A 22265-nucleotide genomic window follows, 5' to 3' on the forward strand; every position below is an offset into this window, starting at 1 on the left:
TCCTCTAAACAGACTCAAGAGGGCAGGGAGTTCGTTAGTCGGAACACGGATGTGTTCTCGGACCTCCCTGGACGCACTTCCATAATCCAGCATGACATTGTCACTGAGCCTCAGGCAAAAGTCTGGTTAAAACTGTACCGGGTACCCGAAGCTCGGCGACAAGCCATCTCGGAGGAGGTGCAGCTAATGTTGCAGCTAGACTTCATTGACGAGTAAAAAAGTGATTGGGCCAGTCCTATAGTATACCCAAGCCGGACTGGAAGTGGCGGTTTTATAACGACTTTCATAAACTTAACAAAATTTCTAAGTTCGACGCATATCCCATGCCCCGGGTGGATGAGCTAGTCGAGAAGTTAGGACAAGCACGGTACTTTTCTCTTTTGGACCTCACAAAAGGGTACTCGCAGGTGCCCTTAACGGAGGCTGCCAAAGAGAAAACTGCCTTCGTCACACCTGAGAGGCTGTATCACTATAAGGCGTTACCCTTTGGTCTGCATGGCGCCTCCGCCACTTTTCAGTGACTTATGGACATTGTGCTTCGTCGACATCGTCGGTATGCTTCGGCTTACCTGGACGATATTGTCATCCACAGTACCGACTAGGAAAGTCACCTACCCAAAGTGCAGGCTGTAGTGGACTCCCTTCGGAAGGATGGACTAACCGCTAACCCGAAAAAATGTGCGATAGGGTTAGATGAGACCAAGTACCTGGGGTATGTCATTGGGCATGGAGTCATCAAACTCCAAGTAAACAAAATAGAGGCGATAAGAAATTGGCCCCGACCTGTCACCACTAGGCAAGTAAAGTCATTCCTGGGAATAGTGAGCTATTACATGAGGTTTGTTCCCCACTTTGATACTGTGGCAGTGCCATTGACAGGACTCTTGAAGGGACACAAGTCAGGGATGGTTCACTGGGATGATCGGGCGGAAGAGGCTTTCTCCACTTTGAAGTCGGCCCTGTGTGGGTCCCCGATTTTTGGTGATGCCCGACTTCAAAAGGGATTTTATAGTACAGACCGATGCCTCCGAAGTAGGCCTCGGTTCTGTACTGTCTCAGGAAGTCAACGGGGAGGAGCATCCCGTTGTCTTCCTCAGCCGTAAGCTCACCCCAGCCGAGAACAGGTATAGTACAGTGGAGAGAGAGTGCCTGGCCATCAAGTGGGCACTCGGTCTCTCCGCTATTTGTTGAGGAGAAAGTTCCGCCTAGTGACTGACCACTCCCCTCTCAAGTGAATGAGCCAGGCCAAGGACAGAAATGCCCAGGTAACCCGATGGTTTCTGTCCTTACAAAACTTTACGTTTTCACTGGAACACAGGGCAGGCCGGTTACAGGGAAACGCGGATACCCTGTCCCAGGTACACTGTCTGGCGTGTGTTCACCCCACTCAGGGTTGAACAAAGGGGGGGGGGGGGTATGTGACACAGCAAAGGGTTTTGTCTGGGAAGGCAGGTATTTTCCTCCAAACAGGTGCGGCTGGGCTGGTGAGGTCAAATACGGGAACGGAATTTAAGTGCCGGTCTGGGTTTTGGCAGCACCTGGCAGTCCTTTAATAGGCAGCTGGACTCAGCAGCTGTGTCTCTGTTTTTGTGATCTGAGGCTTTGTGCTGTGCTGGAGGGTTGAGAGCCGCACGCTGGGGAAACAGGCCCCCTAAAGCCTGTTATGGACCGCTGGAGATAGAACTGCCAACAAGGTGATTTTTTATTCTGTGGACTTTCCATTGTGTGAACTAACACCAAGACTGCAAAGTGTCGTTTTGTTTTTGCCTTATGTGTGAATAAGCACTAAAGTTTTGCTTTGCAAACTGGTTTTTGCCTCTGTGCTGCGTCTGCTTACCCTGCCTACCAGAGCGAATCCCCACAATACATACATACATACATAGTGCTGTGATGTCACAAGTTCACAACAATACTTAGTGCACAATCACTAATATGTAGTCAGACCTGTTAAAATGTGAAGTTGCACGTATTGCGCCAAAATATTCGCATCATTAGTGTCGATTTCGCAATCGCGAATATATTGGAGCACTCTATCTGCATATAAAGCTATTGTAATGTTCTGCCGTGCCAACCATTTTCTCCAGTCTCAGGAAGCTTCTAGCAGCTTGAAAAATTTAGCTATAGTGACCCACGCCTCTATTGCGTGCGCATTACGCGCATATTACATTGCCGATTTTCACTATATTTTGCAAATATTTGGTAGAATATTCGTCATATATTTGCGAATTCGAAAATTCGGGAATATATGATGAATATTCTACCAAATATTAGCGAAATATAGCGAATTCGAATATTGCCTTTGCCGCTCATCACTACTAATAACACGCGGACACTTCCTGTTCTGTGCAGATAACTTCTCAGCAGTCATTTCGTTATCACCACAGACAGGATTACAATTAAAAAGATCACCTATATATAGATAACACAGAATCCACCATTCATAATAGGTGATAAATACAGGTACTTCCTCTACCTGCTCAATGACCTCTGCACAGGCCACACAGCATATCTAGAAAACCATCCTATGCAAGTCAATGAGTCCCCTGCCAGCTATTCTGTCTATTGCCCATGTCGCTCCTGTAAAACATATCTTTAAATGCTGTTAAGAGCAGCTGAGGCAAGATGGCTGCCCCCATAATGATAGACAGTAGAAATGTAAAAATCTACAATCAGAAAATAAAAACTGATAAAAAAAGTACTATCTGGTTTTAATTGGTAAAAAATTATAGGTAAAACTGAATTGCTGTCATGGACCAGCACATGCATGCATAAAACAGTCAACCATTTGTTTCAACTGGTTCTATAATTTAATTGAGCACTTGCTTCCAGGGCCCCCCCAGTAACATTCCTTTTGGGGGCCACTGTACAGCTATATGCAAGTATTATCTGCTCCTATGGCAGCAGGCAGCAGCAAGACTCTACAAGATGATTAATTATGGGGGACCCAGCAGTGACCAAGTCCCTAGGTAAAGATAATACTGGCTGGCCTTCTTCTATACCTAGAAGTCTTCTCAGGCATGCGATACATCTATAATAATAAACTGGGTACTTTGTTACATACATGTACCCAGTTTTAATAAGAACATAGACTGGTTTAGGTGCCCTATGCTGCCTATCTACCTGCATGTAGTGTAGTCAGTCTACTGTATCATGCTACTTATGCAGGGGGTAGGGGACTAGTGGTCCATCTTGCTCAGGGGCCCACTGGAGGATTCACCTGTACCCCTGTAGGCCAGTCCAAACCTGGCAGTCAGGTTTACCTACAGTTTAAAGCTGATTACTGAGGGTCTCAAAAGGTAGAGACCACTAATGGAAGTTTTTCTTGGAGTTTTTGGTCATATACCAGCAGCAGTAGGAGGACCCAACCATGGGTCTGAAGCAGAACATTATTTCTCATTGCATAAGCATTTAGTGTAGAAGTGAAAATCCGGCTATTAATTAAAAGTAGACACAATAGCGTCCGAGCTGTGAAAGATACCCACAATGCAAGAAAGAATTTATGAAGAACATTCCACACACCAAGGACAGCTAAGGAATGTAGGGTCGATGTTTACAGACAGGGAGCTACATATTACATAGGCTTGTGACATTCTCAAGGTGTGTAATTAATCACTGGCTTCATTCAGCAGATAAAAAGTCTCAAATTATCACCACCACCAAACACTTACTCTGGTTCTCCTTCCAGTAGACGTCTGTACTCTGCGATTTCAGCTTCCAGAGTCTCCTTAATCTTCCACAGTGCCGCATATTCCAGTTTGTTGTTTTGTATGGTCTTTAGTATCTCAGATAACTCCTGCTCCACTGCCATTACATTACCCTGCAGTCTGTCCAGCTCTTTCTTGTATTGCAGCTCTGTTTCATCAAGGTCTCGCTTTAGTGCATTTACCTGCAATACAATTTACTCGTTATATCATTCATTGGACATAATTGTTGGACAACTCAGCAAAAATGGTGCTTCAATGTAAGCAGTGCTGCAGTGACCATCTCGGTCCACTACAAAATAGATGTAGCTGTCTTCTTCTGGTGCTGGAGCTATAGCTGAATGGCTGATCGGCGGGGTGCAGGATGTTGGACCATTCAGCTAGTGATGGCCTATTTTGAGGGTAGGCCATTGCTTAATGAAAGGAGGACAACCCCTTTAACTAATAATTCCTTAGTAGTTTGGACTGTTACCTTTAACAGTGGGAGTGATTTAATAAAGGATTTCATATCTCAAATTTCCCAACATCCCCATGGAAATATTTGAGCAAAATGTAGGAGATTTTACAGCCTATAATCACATTTGTCAATATTGCAGTTGGTAAGTTTGGGGCATGTAAGCGATGCCCCCAGGAATGCCTGCTTATTGGTGGTACTACAACACTCCCCACCCATTTTGTCTAGGGACAACCTGAATGTGCCGAGACTGTCTCTAAAAATGGGGACTGGCCATATACCGTACAGGGAAACTCCTCGGTGGGCCGATGCCCAGGGGGCCGCCTGAGCCCTCCTCACAGACGCTGACCAGGTACTAATTAACTAATGCTAGGAGCATCAGGTACTTATGCTCCTGGCCAGCAGCCGCATGTGCCCTCCTGAATTCAACTGTATTACCGTCCTCAGTATGGTGATAGGGCAGTATTTTGTGCTGCTCTGTGGTATTTGGTTTTGCTGGGGCGGTATTTTGTGCTGCAGTTGCTGGCTATGTTGTCTCTGCATACCGGTAGCTTAGGTTGCCCTGCCTTCTGTCAATTTGGACGAGTCTACTACTTGGGCCCAAATTTAAGTTTTTTTCAGGACCAGTTTAAATTCCCAGTCTGCCCCTGACGGTCAGTCCTTGTTGGCAACCATGCTATAATCTGGAGTCCACCGGCAAATTACCATTAACAGTAGTAGTATGGAGAGAGTGGGACATTTTACATTCCTTATGTTCAAGGAAGCAATTCACATCATTAAAGGTTAAGGAATTGTCTTTCAAGTAATTACCCAGTATAGTCATACAGGTTTATACTTTGACTCCTCTAGATACACTGGTATACCAGTAAGTGATGATGTTCGTGCAAGTATTTAAATCACCTGGTTTCCTGCAGTCTCTAGTTCCAGCTGCAGTCCCTGTAACACGGTCCGTCTGTCTCGTACTTCATCTTGTGCTCTCCTGATGTCTTCATCATCTTTGGCAAGTTGCAGGGTTACTGCTTCATACTAGAAAGGAAATGACGCAATTACATCCCAAAAGAAAAGCGCAATGATGTGATGTACTAAACACATGACCATGGCAACCAATCACAAGCTGCACTGGCGTCGTCCATTCTGATGCCCAGGGGCAGGCTCGGACTGGCCCACAGGGGTACAGGGGAATCCCCCGGTGGGCCCCTGAGCAAGGTGGGCCCCTAGTCTCCCACCCCCTGCACAAGTGGCACATAACTTACTGCACTACATACATATATTCAATGTATAGCTCCTCAACCAGCCTATGTTCATATATGAACATTAAAGATTAATAAAGAAATTACCCACTTTATTATTATAGACACGGTCAGATAGCTGAGATGACTTCTAGCTATAGAGGAAAGCTGCCAGTACCCTCTTTTCCCCAGGATCTACCTTCTCAAAGTTGCTGCAGGGACCCCCATATAAAATCATCTGGTATCAGGTGCCCCCCCCCCCCAAGCTATGTGAGCAGGTACTATTTGTATGTATTCGTACGCTGGGCCCCCAAAATAAATTTTACTGGTGGCCCTAGGCACCCCAGTCCGACACTGCCCAGGGGCATAGCTACCATGGAAGCAGAAGTGGCTGCTATGGGGCACAAACTCGGGAAGGGGCCCAGGAGGAAGATAAATGGATTTATTTTCAGGGTCCAGGGAGCGGTGAGTATGGTGCTCCTAGTCCTAGCACTGGTATTGCTCACCACTCCCTGGTCTTCCTTTCCAGGCGCCTGTGCTGCACTAAATCCTGGCAGCGCACAGCTTCAGGGCGGGATATAGTGCATAGGAGCGCACTATGACCTGGCGCTGTACGATGTCAGGTCACAGCGTAGGGCGTGCCTAGACACAGTGCTGCATGAAGAGCGGAGGTGTCTGCAGGAGGAGAAGAGAGGTGAGTATTATTTTTTGGTCCAGTCTGAGACCAAGGAGGAGGTTCAAAAATTTGCTGCAGGTCTAGTTACGTCACTGCTGACACCATTTTGCAATACTAAGGAATATACATGATACCTGAGTCTGGAACAGAGCATCTGCCTCCTCCTTATTTTTCTTCATTATGTCCTCATACTGTGCACGAACTTCAGACAAGATGGACGTCAGGTCAGGCCCCTGAACCGCATCAACAGCAACTTCCACTTTTCCTCTATCTAGTTTCTCTCTGAGAGCAGCAATGTCCTGCATTACAGAATGTACGTCAGGTCATACACAACAGAAGGCTGGTGCATGTATGGTATGTATCCAATGTGTGAGTGGTATGTGCTCTCCATGTACTCAGCATGTGAGTGGTGAGTGTCTGTCATGTGTCCATTGTATGATGTGTGTGCCGCATGTGTCCAGCTTGAGTAATGCCTGCCTTGCATGTGTCCTGTGTGTGAATGGTGCATGTACGGCATGCCAGCAATGTGTGACAGCATGTAGACACAGCATTTCAGGGCTGTGGTTGGTAAAGGGGGGACCAAGTATAGGGAACAGCCCAACACCTCTGGTTTACTGAAATGGGTATTCCAAGGTTTCAATTAACCACCCTCCCTGCCAGACTTGAGAAGTTAAACATACCCACCTGCTCCTCATTGCTCGGTTTCGGTTCGCTGGGTCCACCAATGTCTTCACTGCACTTCAGTCCCTGCATGTAAACTTCCTCCATGGACAGGGTCACATGCCACATTGCAGCCAATGACTGGCCATGCATTGTTTGGTGGACAAGTCACCACTGCGACCAGTCATTGCCTACAGCGGGCCACGTGACCCCCACCTGTGCCGGAAGTTTACATGCGAGGATTGAAGACAGCTGCAGATCTAAGGAACCAGAACCAAGTGGCTGGAGCAGGCAAATATGTTTCATTTCATAGGTTTGGAAGGGAGGGGGAAGAACGCTTGGTAGTGGCCGGAACGGGGTCCTTTAGCCACCACTTCCGTTCTCAATATAGGTGTGGGTGCATATCTTAGCGATGAGACAACCCTTTAATGGAATGGGTCAGTCATTCATTTTCACTGCATGACCTCATGGTGGAAGAGTATAAATGATGCAGTGGTCATATATGTGCCTACTGCTTCATTCAATGACTATGGGACTTACTAAATAAGTTGGCCCCGTATACTGTAAGTGAATGGAGCAGAATGCATGCACAATCACTACTCCATTTAAACTTTTCCTACCTGTGGTCATGCAGTGAGGTGGAATGGGGGGCTTGGGACCCCCATCTTGTGGGTAGGCGATAATTATTTATCGTGGAATAACCCCTTTAAGTTTATTGTGTAAATTGTATGCAGCAAACTCATAAGCTCCCCCCAGTGGCATGAGTAGGCATCTAGACATTTATAAAAAGCAGGGAAATTAAAGCTCTGTATAAGAAAAATGCATATATTAATAAATTAGCAAAGATATTGCACCAATTTAGGCTACATTCACATCTGCGTCAGATGAAAATAGTTCCCTCGAATGGAAACTGAACAGATCCCATTATAGTCAATGGGATCTGTTAGGCTCCGGTTCCTGTCAATTATGTGCCGAATCCCGCTCTTTTTTAATTTTCGTCTTCTGCTCCTCGAACATAGAGCAGAAATACATAGCGCTGATGTGAACGCAGCCTTAGATTAACAAAACATTCAGTCTCTCATTCACATCAGGGTTCATTGCTCCAATATTCAAAGAATGTGTTTAACATTTCTACCACAACGGTAGCAGAAGGTGGAATGCATTTTAGTAAATTATTAATGGTACCTGTGTTGTCCCAGTTAATGGTTTTTCAAACCAGAACTGATTTAAAGGGCAACTCTCAGCAGGTTTGTGCCTATGAAACTGGCTGACGTGTTGCATGGCACAAGGCAGATGAAGGCATCTGTGTTGGTCCCATGTTCATGTGTGCCCTCATTTGAGTGACAGGGCCAGGCAGGGAATACTTTATCATGCCTGGCCTTGTCAATCAAAGTGCAGAGGGCACGGCTGTTGCAGAGAAAGCAGAGCCTCCAGGCCTAACGTCAATGCCCCCCGTTGCTCCTTTTTGTATACAGTATATTAAAGCATCATTTTTCTCAGCAATGTGGGCATGTATGAACATGAGACCAACGCCGGTGCCTTCAGCTGCCAAACGCACATGTAACAGGACAATTTCATAGGTACTAATCTGCTGACAGATGCCTTTTAATTGCATTCCGTGATATATGTTATCCACTATACTTAGTGCACTTTACTGCCATCTACTGGCCATTATTATATTTGGTTTTATAAGTTATCTGTGTTGTAATTCATTATGTAATTTATCTTGTAACTCCTACTGTGAGATGATATCCTGTGTCCTGCAATCTTTTCCTGTTTGTTAGAGCATTTTTCTTTGAAAAGCATATCCATTTCAACTCCCTCACTCGAATTCTACATGTAACTGGTATCGCTATGGGAATTAGGATAGCAAGTTCACTATATTTTCTCGCTTGTACAAGAGATTGCCACTCGCACACATCAGAGACTTCTCTAGTACCTGTTTGTGGTCATTCTTTAAGGTCAGAAGCTCACTCTGTAAGCTGTCTACATCTGCTCTCAGGCTGTCATTAATAACATTGTGATCTTCCTTTGCCTTTCGCAGCGAGTTCATATCCCGTTCCACAGACTGACGTAAGGCAGATTCTGTGTTCCACCTAATAGAAATGCAATCCATTGTGAAGGTATAATGCATAGCTGTGCAGATTATCATTGCTTCAAGGCATACCATATGCGGATTACAGGGAATTTCCCTTAATAAGGCAAGTCTGCTTACTTTGTAGTTAGATTGGTATGGGGTTCATTTACCTATGATATTATTAATGACAGAATCTTGGATCCAGTGTTTCTGCTGTGAATTCATATCATGTGTTACCTTTCATAAGCCATAGAGACAAAGTCACATGAAAAATAGAAATACATTGAAGCAGTGCCAACTGCACACTATGGAACATAAGTTATAATGACAGATATTGTAAAGGGCTGAGAATATGTTGGTTCTATATACATAAATTATATTGATACTAAATTATATTTACATTATATATATCCTAGTAAAATTAGCATATCACTTGCAAATCATATATGATTTGTTTTTGGAAATAGCAATTGAACCTGACAGAGTTGACCAAGATGTAGCTCTGGCATGTTGTCATTCTTATTAGCTTCCCAAAATGATTCAAAATGGCCACACAGGCTTTGTTACTTTGTCCCTGATCAGACTGATAATTTGACTGTATGGGAATCTATGGAGTATTTCTGATCAGACACGTTGCAAAGTTTCCTTGTAACTATGTAATTCTCATGGAAAACTAGGGTGGGGGGTAGGGTATTGAAGGATGTCACTGAGACATCAAACAATGTATTGACTGCAGGGCTTTTTTAGGGTGTGGCAAATTCTCGAGCAGCTCTCTCCCTATGACAGTTTCGGGGGGGGGGGGGGGGGAGTGTCCTTCATCAGGGGGTCTGTTCTTTCGGTTGCAGCTCTCTCTCTGTAACTGTCACAGCTCCTAGCAGTAGATATGACTGGTGGCACTTAAAGGATGGGACTGAGCATGTGCGACCACTTCAGTAGGTGGACGTGCACATTATAATACAGATTATTTACCAGAGGAGCATCAATTTTAATGAAGCAAAGAGAATCTCTCACAACTGGAGCATAACTGGAGTAACTTGCTTCTCGTGTGGAATTTTAATAAGATAATATTTGACAGTGGCTCAACCTCTCTAAGAACGGGAACCCCAGGAGCAATCTAAGATCACCCAGTATTTTTAGTAGTGAATTTGTGTATTTGTGAATTGCAGTTTTATATGGGAACATTATGGCAATGTTATGTTGGTTCCTTAAGGTAGTATTATTTGGATGCTTCATACTATTTGGCCACTGTATGTCAACATTATATGAGTTGTATATGGCAGTACAGTAAATGGCAGCATGGTGGTGTTATGTGGACTGAAATTACATGAGAAACTGTGGGGCACGGGAAGGGCAAATCTGCTTGTTGCGCGGGGTCTTAATTTTTGTAAAAGCAGCCCTGATTGCTTTCAGATTTACTGTACAATTCTTATACTCACTTCTCCTTGAAGTCATCTGCAGCCAGTCTGCTGTTATCAATAGCTAATAGGAGCTTTGTATTCTCAGAGATTGAATCTGTAATCTGAAAGAATTAGAAAACCATAGTTTGACTTTCTTGTTTCTCCTATAACAAGAAATAGCTGGAATAATTGTGAGGGGTTAATATTGTATTCAGATGTTTCTCTTGGTACAATACTTTCTGGATTTAATTATCATTATCATTATTATCATTATTATTATTATTTGCACTTATATAGCGCTACTATATTCCGCAGCGCTTTACAGACATTAGCATCACACTGTCCCCAGTGTGGGGCTCACAATCTAAGGTCCCTATCAGTATGTCAGTGGAGTGTGGGAGGAAACCAATGCAAACACGGGGAGACCATACAAACTCCATGCAGATGTTTCCCATCGTAATGGCCCCTTAAGGTCAGCGCAGTGCAGATAGGTTTGTCAGCCTCGTTTCTGTCACTGTTGTGACTGAACCCCATTATTGAAGCAGAAGATGGACCCACAGGTGGAAGAGCAGTACACACATCAATCATAAGAAATCACTTTGAAGGGGTTATCCCACTTGCAATGAAAGGGGATACTGTCGGACCCTACTGATCACAAAGTAATGGCATGTCCTAGCTATCTGCCATCATCAGATCGCAGGTCCGTAAAATACACATGCGGTCCAATTGCGGACCAATTGTTTTCAATGGGTTCGTAGTCTGCATTTTTTAGAACGGGCGTACAGATGTGGAAAGCACACGGATCATCCGTGTGCTTTCCGCATCTCTATGTCCATTCCACAAAAGGAAAGCCCATGTTCTATACTTGTCCGCAAAATGTGGACTGTGGACCCCTCTGGAGCGGGCACCATCTTTAAAGACCCAGCATATGACGTACTATGACGTTATTATGGCGACATCTACATTTTGACAGCACATTAGTGACAGTCCGTCGGCCACAGTAAAGATAATTGGGGTCATTTATCATGACTGATGTAAAGTAGAACTGGCTTAGTTGCCGATAGCAACCAATCAGATTCCACCTTTCATTTTCCAAAGGGGCTGTGAAAAATGAAAGGTGGAACCTGATTGGTTGCTGTGGGGATCAAAGCCAGTTCTACTTTACACCAGTCTGATAAATGACCCCAAATATTTTGAACGAATCTGGTTCGTCTGTAGTGGGACTAACTGATTTGCTCATCACTAATCAGGAGTAGTGTGATGTGGGTGCAGTTGAATAGGTGCTGCTGCCAGGGCCCCCCTTCCCGCCGATCCCTGGGGCCCCATGTAATTGCAGAGTTTGCATAGTGGCTAAAACCACCACTGGCCAAAAGAGATGAATCCACAGAGCCTCCTAATCAGGGGAGGTGATGTAATACGTAATACACATTACATTTACAGACACAATCGCTGATGCAACATGCAATATTGCTATAGTGACCGGAGTTAGACGTTATTGTATTGTAGAAAAGAGATGTGAGGCTTAACGTCTAACACAGTGAAATACATTTAGTCGTGGCCTGTGACTTTCTAAGAATACACGCAATCCTCAGTAAATAGAGATAAAAATCATCTTTTAGGGCAAGTTACTGTTTGTTTTCTCACCTTAGTAACTCAGGGGTGTAGGAGTGTTTCCGTCGTATAGAAAAAGGTTTCTGTCAAATATTTGCTTCCAGACCCTGATTATTGTTCTGTGGCAATGTTAGTTTTAAGAGAGATTTTATGTGTCTATGTGGCTATACATGGTTCAGAGGCTGCAGTCCTACCAAAGCCCTGGTGCTAAAGCTTACCTATAAGCAACCCTGACATAATAGAGAAAACCAATACGATAAATGCAACGTGATGGCTGAGGCTGCCAGCCCCCTTCAATCCCATTTTTTAACATTCAAATATGTCAAATTCTGTGCTGATTAATTTGATAATATGTATTGTTGTTTAGAGTTTTTATATTACAAAGTTCCAAAGCATAGACATAAATGTAAAGCAAACCTGTCAGGTGAATTCTGTTGCCCTATCAGGATATAATAGAGGGGTAGAAGCTGAGCTGTCTGATAAATAGCTTTATGTGATTTGGAGCAGGATTTCTGAGTTAAAAAGCAGAGTAAATCCTGAAAGGACTCCTAGGGAATTTACTTAGAAATCCTGCTGCAAATCACATAAACCTATATATCACAGAGCTCACCTTCTCTCCCTCTGTCATATCCTGTACCAGATAGGGCAGCAGAAATCTGTCAGGTTCACTATATAAAAGTAACATTTTGGCTTCATGCAGCCACCACTAGAGGGAGCCTAAGAGCTAGCTGTTTATACATTGATCTCAATAATACAAATATTATGCTGTACTCTCCTAGGTTCCCCTAGTGGTGACTGTAAGCAGTTCTTTGTCAATGCAGGTAAGTTGGAACTCTAAATCAAAATTGTCAAAATGGAGCAACAAATTAGCACAAAATTGTGAACCTAAAGATGAGAATGTTGAAAGATGGCCTTTTGTTTTAAATTGGTACTGTGCTTTCATCAAATCTTTTTATAACACTTGATGATAAGAAACATATCTTATTAGAGAAAAATGCCTCTGTCTCTACTTATGAGCCTTCTCTGCCCATCCTCGCCTGAACAGATCATTCAGCCTCCGTTTACAGATGAAATACCTCTGGAGCACCAAGATGGGTTATCAGCTCACTGAAGGATCAGGTTGAATGATGCTCATAGTAGTCTATGAAAAGGGTAGCAGGAGAAGAAAGAGGGAGCTGCTGGAAGGAGACAGAGGCAGACAGGCACACAGAGCTGCTGCTCTATTTCACCCCAGTGCAGGATCCACCGCTATGATACTCAGTACTACTGTATAATATTCTCAATGTAGTTGCTGCTTCTAATGGTGCGCTATAGACAGTTAGCTGACCAGGATCTGCACTAGGTGCAGTGAATGGGAGACATCATAGTAGCTAGTCTCTATCAACTAATTTGGGGAAAACTGTTGGTTTGTATATAGAGATGCTTGGAGGTGTATAAACTCAATTCAAATGTGTTTTCCATCCACAGGCTACATTTAGGTGCACCTGCGAGGCCTGGGCCATATCAGCCAGTCTTGAGTCGCAGACTCCTCCCTCCTCCCATTGCAAGCATGGCTACATGCTGGAGGTAACTGGTGAGTTGGCTATGAGTAAGACCTTACGCTCCTGTAATTCGCCCACTGCCTCCTGGTATTGCCCATACGGCAGTGGTAGGTGAGTGATAGGTCCCGAGCTACTTGAGAAACCTTGGCGCGGTGCTCGGGCTCAGAAATGTCCTCCACAGTAGGATATGTTGGCTAATCTCTCAATTTTAACATCAGTATGAGGGTTTAGTGAGACCGCAGAGTGCACCTGTCTTTGTAAATGTTATTATATTGGTTATCACATTCGCATAATTGCTATCTTGTGTAGGATGTCTATTGTGGTACTTGTGGTCCGCTGCAGACATCCTCCACTGTATGCATTTTTGCTGGGTATCGCCAATAGCAACAGGCCACAAGTGCAGGATTTGCTCCCCTGTATACACATGCACAACTGTCTATGGGTTTGAGCACCTCCTGCCTGTTTAACACCATGCCATTTTTTCTGTTGGTTTGCAACTAGAGGTGGAGCCTGCAAAGAGGAAAATGGTTCAAAAATGTTGAATGTGGGTCATATATAACGTTTTGATACAGTGTTATCACTCATCACAAGCACATGGCAGCTTATTATAAAAAGTTACCTGAAATGGCAGGTATGCTTTAAGCTATGCCTCTGTCTGGAATACTTTATCTAAATACCAAGAAATAATAATATGTACACCAGAGTGAGTCTTCTTCATGTCTTACCTGCTTTCTTAGGGTATTAATCAGGGTGAAGTAATCACTGTAGTCTTTCCTTTCTGCGGCACCCTCTTTTAATTTGTCTCGAATTTGGATCTCTAATTGTTGATTTGACTTTTCCATTGCAGAAACGTTCTCCAAGTAATTGGCAAGGCGATTGTTCAGATTCTGCATCACCTCTTTGTCATTAGGTCCATTGCTCAGTGGGGAGCTGAGCACTTGAGTTGGAGAGACAGCCCAAGGTCTTCCATCATAAGAGACGCTGGCTGAGGAGGTCCTAAGCTTAGAGGGGCTTCCACGCAGAGAACACAGGGTAGCCATAACAGCTTGTATGGACTGTGAATAATAAAATGAACAATAAATGAAAGTGAAACATACCAACAGAGGATAGAAGACATACAAAGTGAGATTACTGGAAAGTAAGTCTACAAGAAAACGACTGGGGAATTCCAGTGCTTACATCTGACATTCTTGCAACAGATGCATAATTTTTTAATAAACTGTCCAAACCTCTTCACTGCTGGTTAGAGAGTTTTCAGTTGCTAATCTCAGACAAGACACGTTCTTGAGAAGCTCCATTGATCCTAAAGTGACTTTCCAGCTTTTGGGACTTTTTTGTAACCGTGTTGTATCTATTGAAAAATTCCTACTTATCTGGTCCCTGCCACTCTGTTCCAGCTCCCGGGATCCTGTAAACCTTTGGACGCATATATATTTATATTATTATATTTTACTCACTTATATAGCGCTGACATATTCCGCAGCACTTTATAGACATTTCTATCACATTATCATGACAGTCATGTGCACTACCAATGACTGACCTCAGTGGTGACATGTCCCCAAGCGGTACATAACCCAACAGTGATGTGCCACTTGGTGACAAGTCAACACTGAAGCTATTCATTGGCTTGCATTAGTGCATGTGACACTGTCGGCCCATAAGTTTACAGGCTGGGAACTGGAAGATCGCGGGACAGAGCCAAGAGCAGAGTGGTGCGGAGGAGGTGAGTATGATTTTTTTCAGTAGGTACAACACATCATTAACATCAAAAACAATTCCAAAGTAGTGTTTTGGCTGAGATTTAGAGTTCCAGATGTGCTGTAGAGAACTGGTGATTGTTCCAGTCCCAATATTATGGGATATTCTATTTTCTTCAGGATAGGTCATCAATATGAGATTGGCAGGGGCCCAACTCCCAGGACACCCACTGATCTGCTGTTGGAAGAGGCCGTAGCACTGAGTGAGCATTTAGGCCTCCTTCTAGGCCAGTGACATCTTTGTACATTGGTCACGTGACCTAGGTGCAGTTCAGTCCCACTCAAGTCAATGGGCCTGAGCTGCCATACCAAGCACAGCCGCCATACAATGTTTGGTAACCTGTGAAGAGAGCACAGCACTTACTGGAGCTCCAGTGGGCACACTGGCCTCTTCAAACAGCTGATTGGCGGGGATGCCAGGAGTCAGAGCCCTGCCAATCTGATATTGATGACCTATCTTGAGGATAGGTCATCAATATCATATTCCTGGAAAACCCCTTTAATTACAGTCTATGTAGATACAGTTGAATTCAGGAGGACACCTGCGGCTGCTGGCCAGGTGCTTAGGAGAGAACCAGATCCTTATGTACCTGGCTGGTGGCCATTAGGAGGGCTTGGGTGGCCCTCCTAGGCATCGGCCCACTATGAAGTTTCCCTGTAGGGTCTATTGGCAATCGGCCCCTGTTAATTCCCGGTAATCTGTCCAACAATTTCCCCTGTGTAAATTCACCATCTCAAACATGTGGTAAGCAGGCAAAAAGAAAGAGATATTAGGCGTCTTTATCATAAACAAGTTTTCCATCCGGATGCAATGTGTGTAGCGAACACATAGCATCTGGACTGAATCTTGACCCATTCATTTCAATGGGTCTGTGCACATGAGCGTTGTTTATCACTGATCATTAGAGATGGCCTTGCAGTTCGCCCGGCGGTTGTTTTGCCTTGAAATTTACTCGTTCGCCGAACGGGTGAACATATGGCGATATCCGCGGGCGCCATATTCTTTTACATTGTGAAGAACTTTGACCCATGACACATCCATCAGGTGGTACAGGACAGCCAATTGAGACATTTCAGCACATGGACATACCCCCTACCTTATAAATAAACCTGATCTGGCCGCCATTTTACATTCAGTCTTTTGTCAGTGTAGGGAGAGGTTGCTGTGTGGAGCAGGGACAGGCTGTTAGGGACACCAAACGCTAGCTAATAGGGCCACAAAAGTCATTTTAAGGACTGGTATAGGTTTGCTATCGATAGGTGTTACATACTGAGGGGTGTAATATACTTAGAAAGTATATATATTTTTTTTTTTTTTCTTTTCACTTCAGACTTCAACCTCATAGAGTGTACACTTATACGCTCATGTTCCGTTTGCCAGCCCATTAGCGTCTCTAAGCAGGTTTCGCATCATTAGTGTAGTTATTTTTTCTTACTTTGTTTTTCTCTTACCCCAGTATGTGAAAATCTTTTATTATTATTATATTTTTTTTTTTTTTTTTTTTTTTTTTGGGGGGTTTAAGATATTACTCCTTCCTTTTTTTTAATTTGTTAGTAATCTCAGGTAGGATGATTCTTCACTTCCTTTACCTTATCCCCCTTCCTCCCTCCCCCCTCAGTCACCCCACCCTCCCCCCTATCTCACCATAAGCAATCCAGAAAACTTTCTCCTGATGCCTACTTCTCTGTTTCACTTTATCTTTAGGTCTCAGCCCTTAAGTTTTTCGGCATAACTCCAGGATCTCTTAAAAATCCTCCAATTTTCCCACTTTTTGTCTTGGACTATATCATTGCCTTCCACTCCTACTCTCAATTCTTCCATTCTGTAAGTTTCTTCCACGGAGTCTATCCATTCCCAAATGTGGGGGCAGTCTACTTCCTGCCAATTTCTCGGTATTATTCTTTTGGCAGCATTTAATAGATGTGGGACCAGGTTTTTTTTTATATTTTTTGATTTTTTCCCCACCCCCATGAAACAATACTACCCACGGGTCTAGCTTAATTTTTTCTTTTGTAATCTCTTCTATACATCCCAATATTTTTTTCCAAAATTCTTCCACCTTAGGGCATTTCCACCACAGGTGGGCCATAGTTCCTAGGGATCCGCATCCCCTCCAACACTCTCCCGTTTGTCCTTCTTTGAATTTAGATAATTTATCTGGGGTCATGTACCATCCAGTCATACATTTATAACTCATCTCAGCTGTACGGCTGTCTACTGCCGATGAATGGACCAGTGTCAGCATTTTTTCTATTGAGGTCCTATCTCGCTTTGATCCAAGTTCCCTCTCCCATTTTTTAACAAAAGGAGGGATCATCCGCTCGTCCACCTTTAACAGGATCTTATATAATTTTGAGATCGTTCCCTTGACCTTTTCCGATGTGCATAATTTTTCTAACTCGGTTAGCTGCCCCCCTGACCTCAGTGGGTGCGGCAGTCTTTGTATAAAGTGGGCTAGCTGATGGTATCTCCATTCGTCAATTTCCAAAAAACAATTTTTCCCCTTTAATTCTTGTAGTGTTATAATGTGCCCATCTTTAATTACCTCCCTTAATTGAGTGGTGTCTTTTTTTATCCAATTTCCACCAATCTGTGTTTTGCCCGGTGCAAAATAATCATTATTTTTTAGTGCCAGTAATGGTGAGTTAAATTCCTTTTCTATTTTTTTATATTTAGTATCCCAAATTTTTAGTGCATTTTTAGTTATCTCGTGCGAGTTCTTATCTAGTGTCCTATATTGAGGTGGGTTCCATATAATCTTGTCCAAGCTGGCTTTTGCCATTTCGTTTTCGATATTAACCCATCTTTTTTCCTTACTGGCCCTAACCCATTCCACCACCCTCGACAGAACCACTGCCTCATAGTATGTCTTAATGTCTGGTACTGCTAGTCCCCCCTTACTTTTGGGTTGTCTTAGGGTTTGGAGGGATACTCTATGTTTCTTATTTCTCCATATGAAGTTCATAATCTGTTTTTTAAGAGCTGAGAATAGTGTTCCGGGTAATCTTATGGGTATCATCTGGAACTTATATGTGATCTTTGGTAGGATTACCATTTTACAAAAGTTTATTCGTCCTATCCAGGATATTGGTCTATTTTTTATCCTCCCAATTTCCTCCCTAATTTCATTTAGCAAAGGAATATAATTTTTCTCATACATTTTTTTTATTGATGGGATAAGAAGAATACCAAGGTACTTAAGTGCTTTTACCCAGGAGAAGCAGTATTTCTGTTTTAAATCCCTTTCCTCTCGTCCGTTGACGTTGATACTCAGGATCTCAGTTTTAGCTACATTAATTTTAAAATTTGATAATTCTCCGTATGACGTGCATAAATCTAATAATTTTGGGATTGAGGTTTTAGGGTCTGACAAATAGAGGAGGACGTCATCAGCAAATGCTGAGAGTTTGTGTTCGTCCTCCCCTATTTTGACTCCTCTTATGTCGGGGCACTTACGAATCCTGGCCAATAATGGCTCCAGGGAGAGCACAAACAGAAGTGGAGACAGGGGGCATCCCTGTCTAGTTCCGTTTTTCATTAACAATTCTTGGGATAGGCTTCCATTTATTTTTATTTTTGCCCTTGGTTCCTGATACAAAGTTGTTATCCACTTCCTCATCCTTTGGCCAAACCCCATTTCATCCAGGGTACGCAGCATGAATCCCCAGTCTACTCTGTCAAATGCCTTTTCCGCATCTATCGACAAGAGCAGACTGGGGATTCCAGTTATTTTCATTTTTTGCATTATCAATACCGCTCTGACTCCATTATCCCTCCCCTCTCTTCCCTGGATGAATCCCGTCTGGTCTGGGTGTACCATCTTTGCCATTTCTTGTTTTACTCTCTCGGCCAAGACCTTTGCAAACAGTTTTACATCTGTATTTAACAGAGATATTGGTCGATACCCTGAGCAGTCCCCTTTATCCTTCCCCTCCTTGGGGATAACTGTTATGATAGCCTCTGAGGCCTCCCGGCTCAAAAAGAAATCTTCGCCCAACCCATTAAAATATTGGCACAATTTTGGTAGAAGGATCTCCTTACACTTTTTATAATACAGGTTGGTGAAACCGTCGGGTCCCGGACTTTTACCTGATGCTGTACTTGCTAATGCATAATTAATCTCTTTTTCCGATATTGGTCTATCCATTATCTCCGATTCGCTTCTATTTATTTTTGGCAGTCCTGCTTCCCTTAGGAACTTTACCGTTTTCTTTATTTTTTCTCCCTCCTGTCCTTTCCTTTGTTCCACCGCATACAGTCTCTCATAATATAGCCTAAAGGTCTCCGCGATTTCCTTTGTTGTATGTAGAATCTCTCCTTTTTCGTTTTTGATTTTGTCTATGTAGTTTTTTGATTTCTTTTTCTGCACTATTCTTGCTAGATGTTTATTGGTTTTATTCCCCCACATATATCTTTCCCTAGCGATTAAATTAAATTCCTTTCGGGTTTCTTGATTCATAATATCTTTCAGTTCATTACGTTTATTAACCAGTTTTAAATATAGATCCCGTTGTTTCTCTATCTTTTTATGTTCTTGTTCTAAGAGGAAAATTTCTTCTATTAATTCTTCTTTTTTCCTATTTTTTTCTTTTGTTTTCCTTGCCCCTTCCGAGATCAAAGTTCCTCTTATCACTGCCTTATGGGCGTCCCACACTGTTGCCACCGATACTTCCTTCGTCTCGTTTAACTTAAAATATTCTTCCAGCTCTTTTTTTACTCTTGTTAAACTGGTTTCCTCTATCAACAGATGTTCGTCTAGCCTCCAATTTTGTTTCGGCTTCGGATTTCCTGAAATGTCTATTGTAATACTAACCGGTGCATGGTCAGAGATCGTCATAGTTTCTATTTTTGCTTCCACCACGATATCTAGGGTTCTGTGATCGACCAATATGTGGTCGATCCTAGAATAGGTCCCATGCACCGGGGAGTAGAACGTGTAGTCTCGTTTGTCCGGGTTAAGGACTCTCCAAGCGTCTATCAGTTGACTCCTAAATAAGGCGTCCCTAAGCTTTCTTAACTGTACGCCCCGCACGCTCGACGTCTGGGATGTCCTATCTATTTTTGGGTTCATACTTAGGTTGAGATCTCCTCCTATGATTACGCTTCCCCTCCTGAAGTCTATCAATTTCCCTAGTATCCCCAAGAGAAATTTTGTCGGTGAATCATTTGGGGCATAGACATTTACCAGAGTACATTCTAGTCCTTCCAATTTTCCTCTCAGGAAAAGGAATCTCCCCTCTGGATCTGTCAGTCTATCGGTTAGTTCAAACCGTACCCTTTTTGAGATCCCGATTGCTATCCCTCTTGCTCTTTTGGATATTGAATCCCCGTAGTACCAAATGGGGAGCTCTGGGGCATATAGTCTAATATTTGATCCTAGGGTAATATGGGTTTCCTGTAAAAAGGATATATCTGCTTTATATCCCTTCAATTCCTTGAGGACCTTATGCCTCTTGGTCGGGCTATTGAGACCTTTCACATTATAAGATATACATTTGATTTGTGGCATCTTTTAATCTTCCCCTTCTTTCTGATTATTTTGGTGAGATAGGTCCCTCCCCCCCTTCCCTCCTTCTCCTCCCGTGCCCCTCCACCCTCCCTCCCCCCCCCATCTCCTCCAATCCCCTCCCCGCTCCCCCCCCTCCCCCTCCGGCCAATTTTTGGCCTCTGGACCATCCTCCATGTCTGGCCCAGTTTCCTCTAGGTGGGGTCCTGGGATTGCCTCTCCTCCGCATCACTCGTTGTGCGGGGGGGAGGGGGGATAGGTAGATCCCCCAACGCACCCAGCACCGCCAGCAAGGGTCACCGGCAAGACTAAATCATTATAACTTTGACTCATATATATTCTTTCCCTTTCTTTCCCTTTCCTCCTTCCCCTCTCCCCTTCTCCCTCCTCCCTTCTCTCCTACTCCTCTATTCCCATCCTGGTAAGTCGGGTATCTGAATATCTAGTTTTTTACAAAATTCTTCTAAATCTTCCGGAAATCTCAGTGTTGCCGATCTTCCGTCTTTTGTGCCAATTAGGCATGCCGGATGTCCCCAAGTATATTTAATGTTTAAGTCTATCATCTGCTTTAGAAGTGGCTTCAGTACTCGTCTCCTTGCCAGGGTCTCGGCGGATAGGTCAGAGAATATCTGTAACTCTCTCCCATCTAGCACTATCGGAGATTGACCTCGCAGTTTCTTCCACACTATTTCTTTATCCTCATAGAGTCGGAATCTGATTATCACATCTCTTGTTCGCTCTGAGTTGACTCTTTGTGGATTCCCCACTCTATGAACCCTTTCTATCCTTATGGGTTCTTCTATTGGTTTTTCCAAGAGGGGATTGAATATCATCTGCATTTTTTTCCTGAGATCTTCTCCCCTCTCCTCTGGGATCGATCTTATCCTTAAATTTTGTCTGCGGTTTCTATTTTCCTGATCTTCTATTTTATAGAGGATAAGTCTCTGTTGTCGTTGTGTCTGGTCAGTTTGATGTTTTAACCCTTTTACTTCTTGTTCGGTCGTCTCTATTCGTTCTTCTATTGTTTCAATTCTGGACATAAAATGTCCAAGGTCTGTACGCAGATTCCGTATTTCCCCTTTGATTTCCTCCTTAATCGCCATTTCCATCCTTTGTAGCATCTCTGCAATTTCTATTCAAGTAAAGGATGTCTCTCGAAAAATTGGCGTTTAAGGTTAAGGGTTAGTCTAGTCCCCTTAAACCGACTTTAACGATACCCCTTATTTAGGTCAGTCACTCGTTGTCACGGCGCCAGGATATTACTTTATGCTTATCGTTGAATCAATAGGTATTTTGTGCATTATTCGCTTTCCCAGTGTCATTAGCAACAGTCATGTAACATCACAGGGTTTTTCTCTTTTTTTTCTTTTCTTTTTCTCTCCCCCCCAGATCTCTACCGCGTTAACCCTTTCTTCATAGTTAATCCTTTCCCCTTAGGGGCCCTTAATGTCCTCAATCTTACCTCTCCTTCCCCCTCCAAATGCTCAATAGGGTAGGCAGAGAGAGGACACAAATAATATAAATAAAACAAACATAAAAGGAGAATCCGACCTTGACTCCGGTGGTGGCGGGAGGGCCTTGCTGTTTTTACCACATTCCTTAGAATACAGACCTCCGGCAGCGCTCTCTCCGTCTCTCGCCTGCTGTATTCC

General features: G+C 43.4%; 1 protein-coding gene across 1 annotated transcript in view; it reads right to left on the bottom strand.

The window, feature by feature from the left end:
* The window catches only part of LOC121009536 (keratin, type I cytoskeletal 18-like), a 45235-nt gene that overhangs the window by 12752 nt on the left and 10218 nt on the right, over positions 1–22265 (bottom strand). The window contains exons 2-7 of the mRNA XM_040442738.1: positions 14072–14401; positions 10234–10316; positions 8660–8816; positions 6195–6359; positions 5056–5181; positions 3669–3886 (exon numbers count right to left, since the gene is read on the bottom strand). Coding sequence (XP_040298672.1) covers positions 3669–3886; positions 5056–5181; positions 6195–6359; positions 8660–8816; positions 10234–10316; positions 14072–14386 — 1064 coding nt within the window. The 5' untranslated portion in view covers positions 14387–14401. The remainder of the gene's footprint in view (positions 1–3668; positions 3887–5055; positions 5182–6194; positions 6360–8659; positions 8817–10233; positions 10317–14071; positions 14402–22265) is intronic.

This window comes from Bufo bufo, chromosome 8 (genome assembly GCF_905171765.1).
Source record: "Bufo bufo chromosome 8, aBufBuf1.1, whole genome shotgun sequence".
Classification (NCBI taxonomy): Eukaryota; Metazoa; Chordata; class Amphibia; order Anura; family Bufonidae; genus Bufo; species Bufo bufo.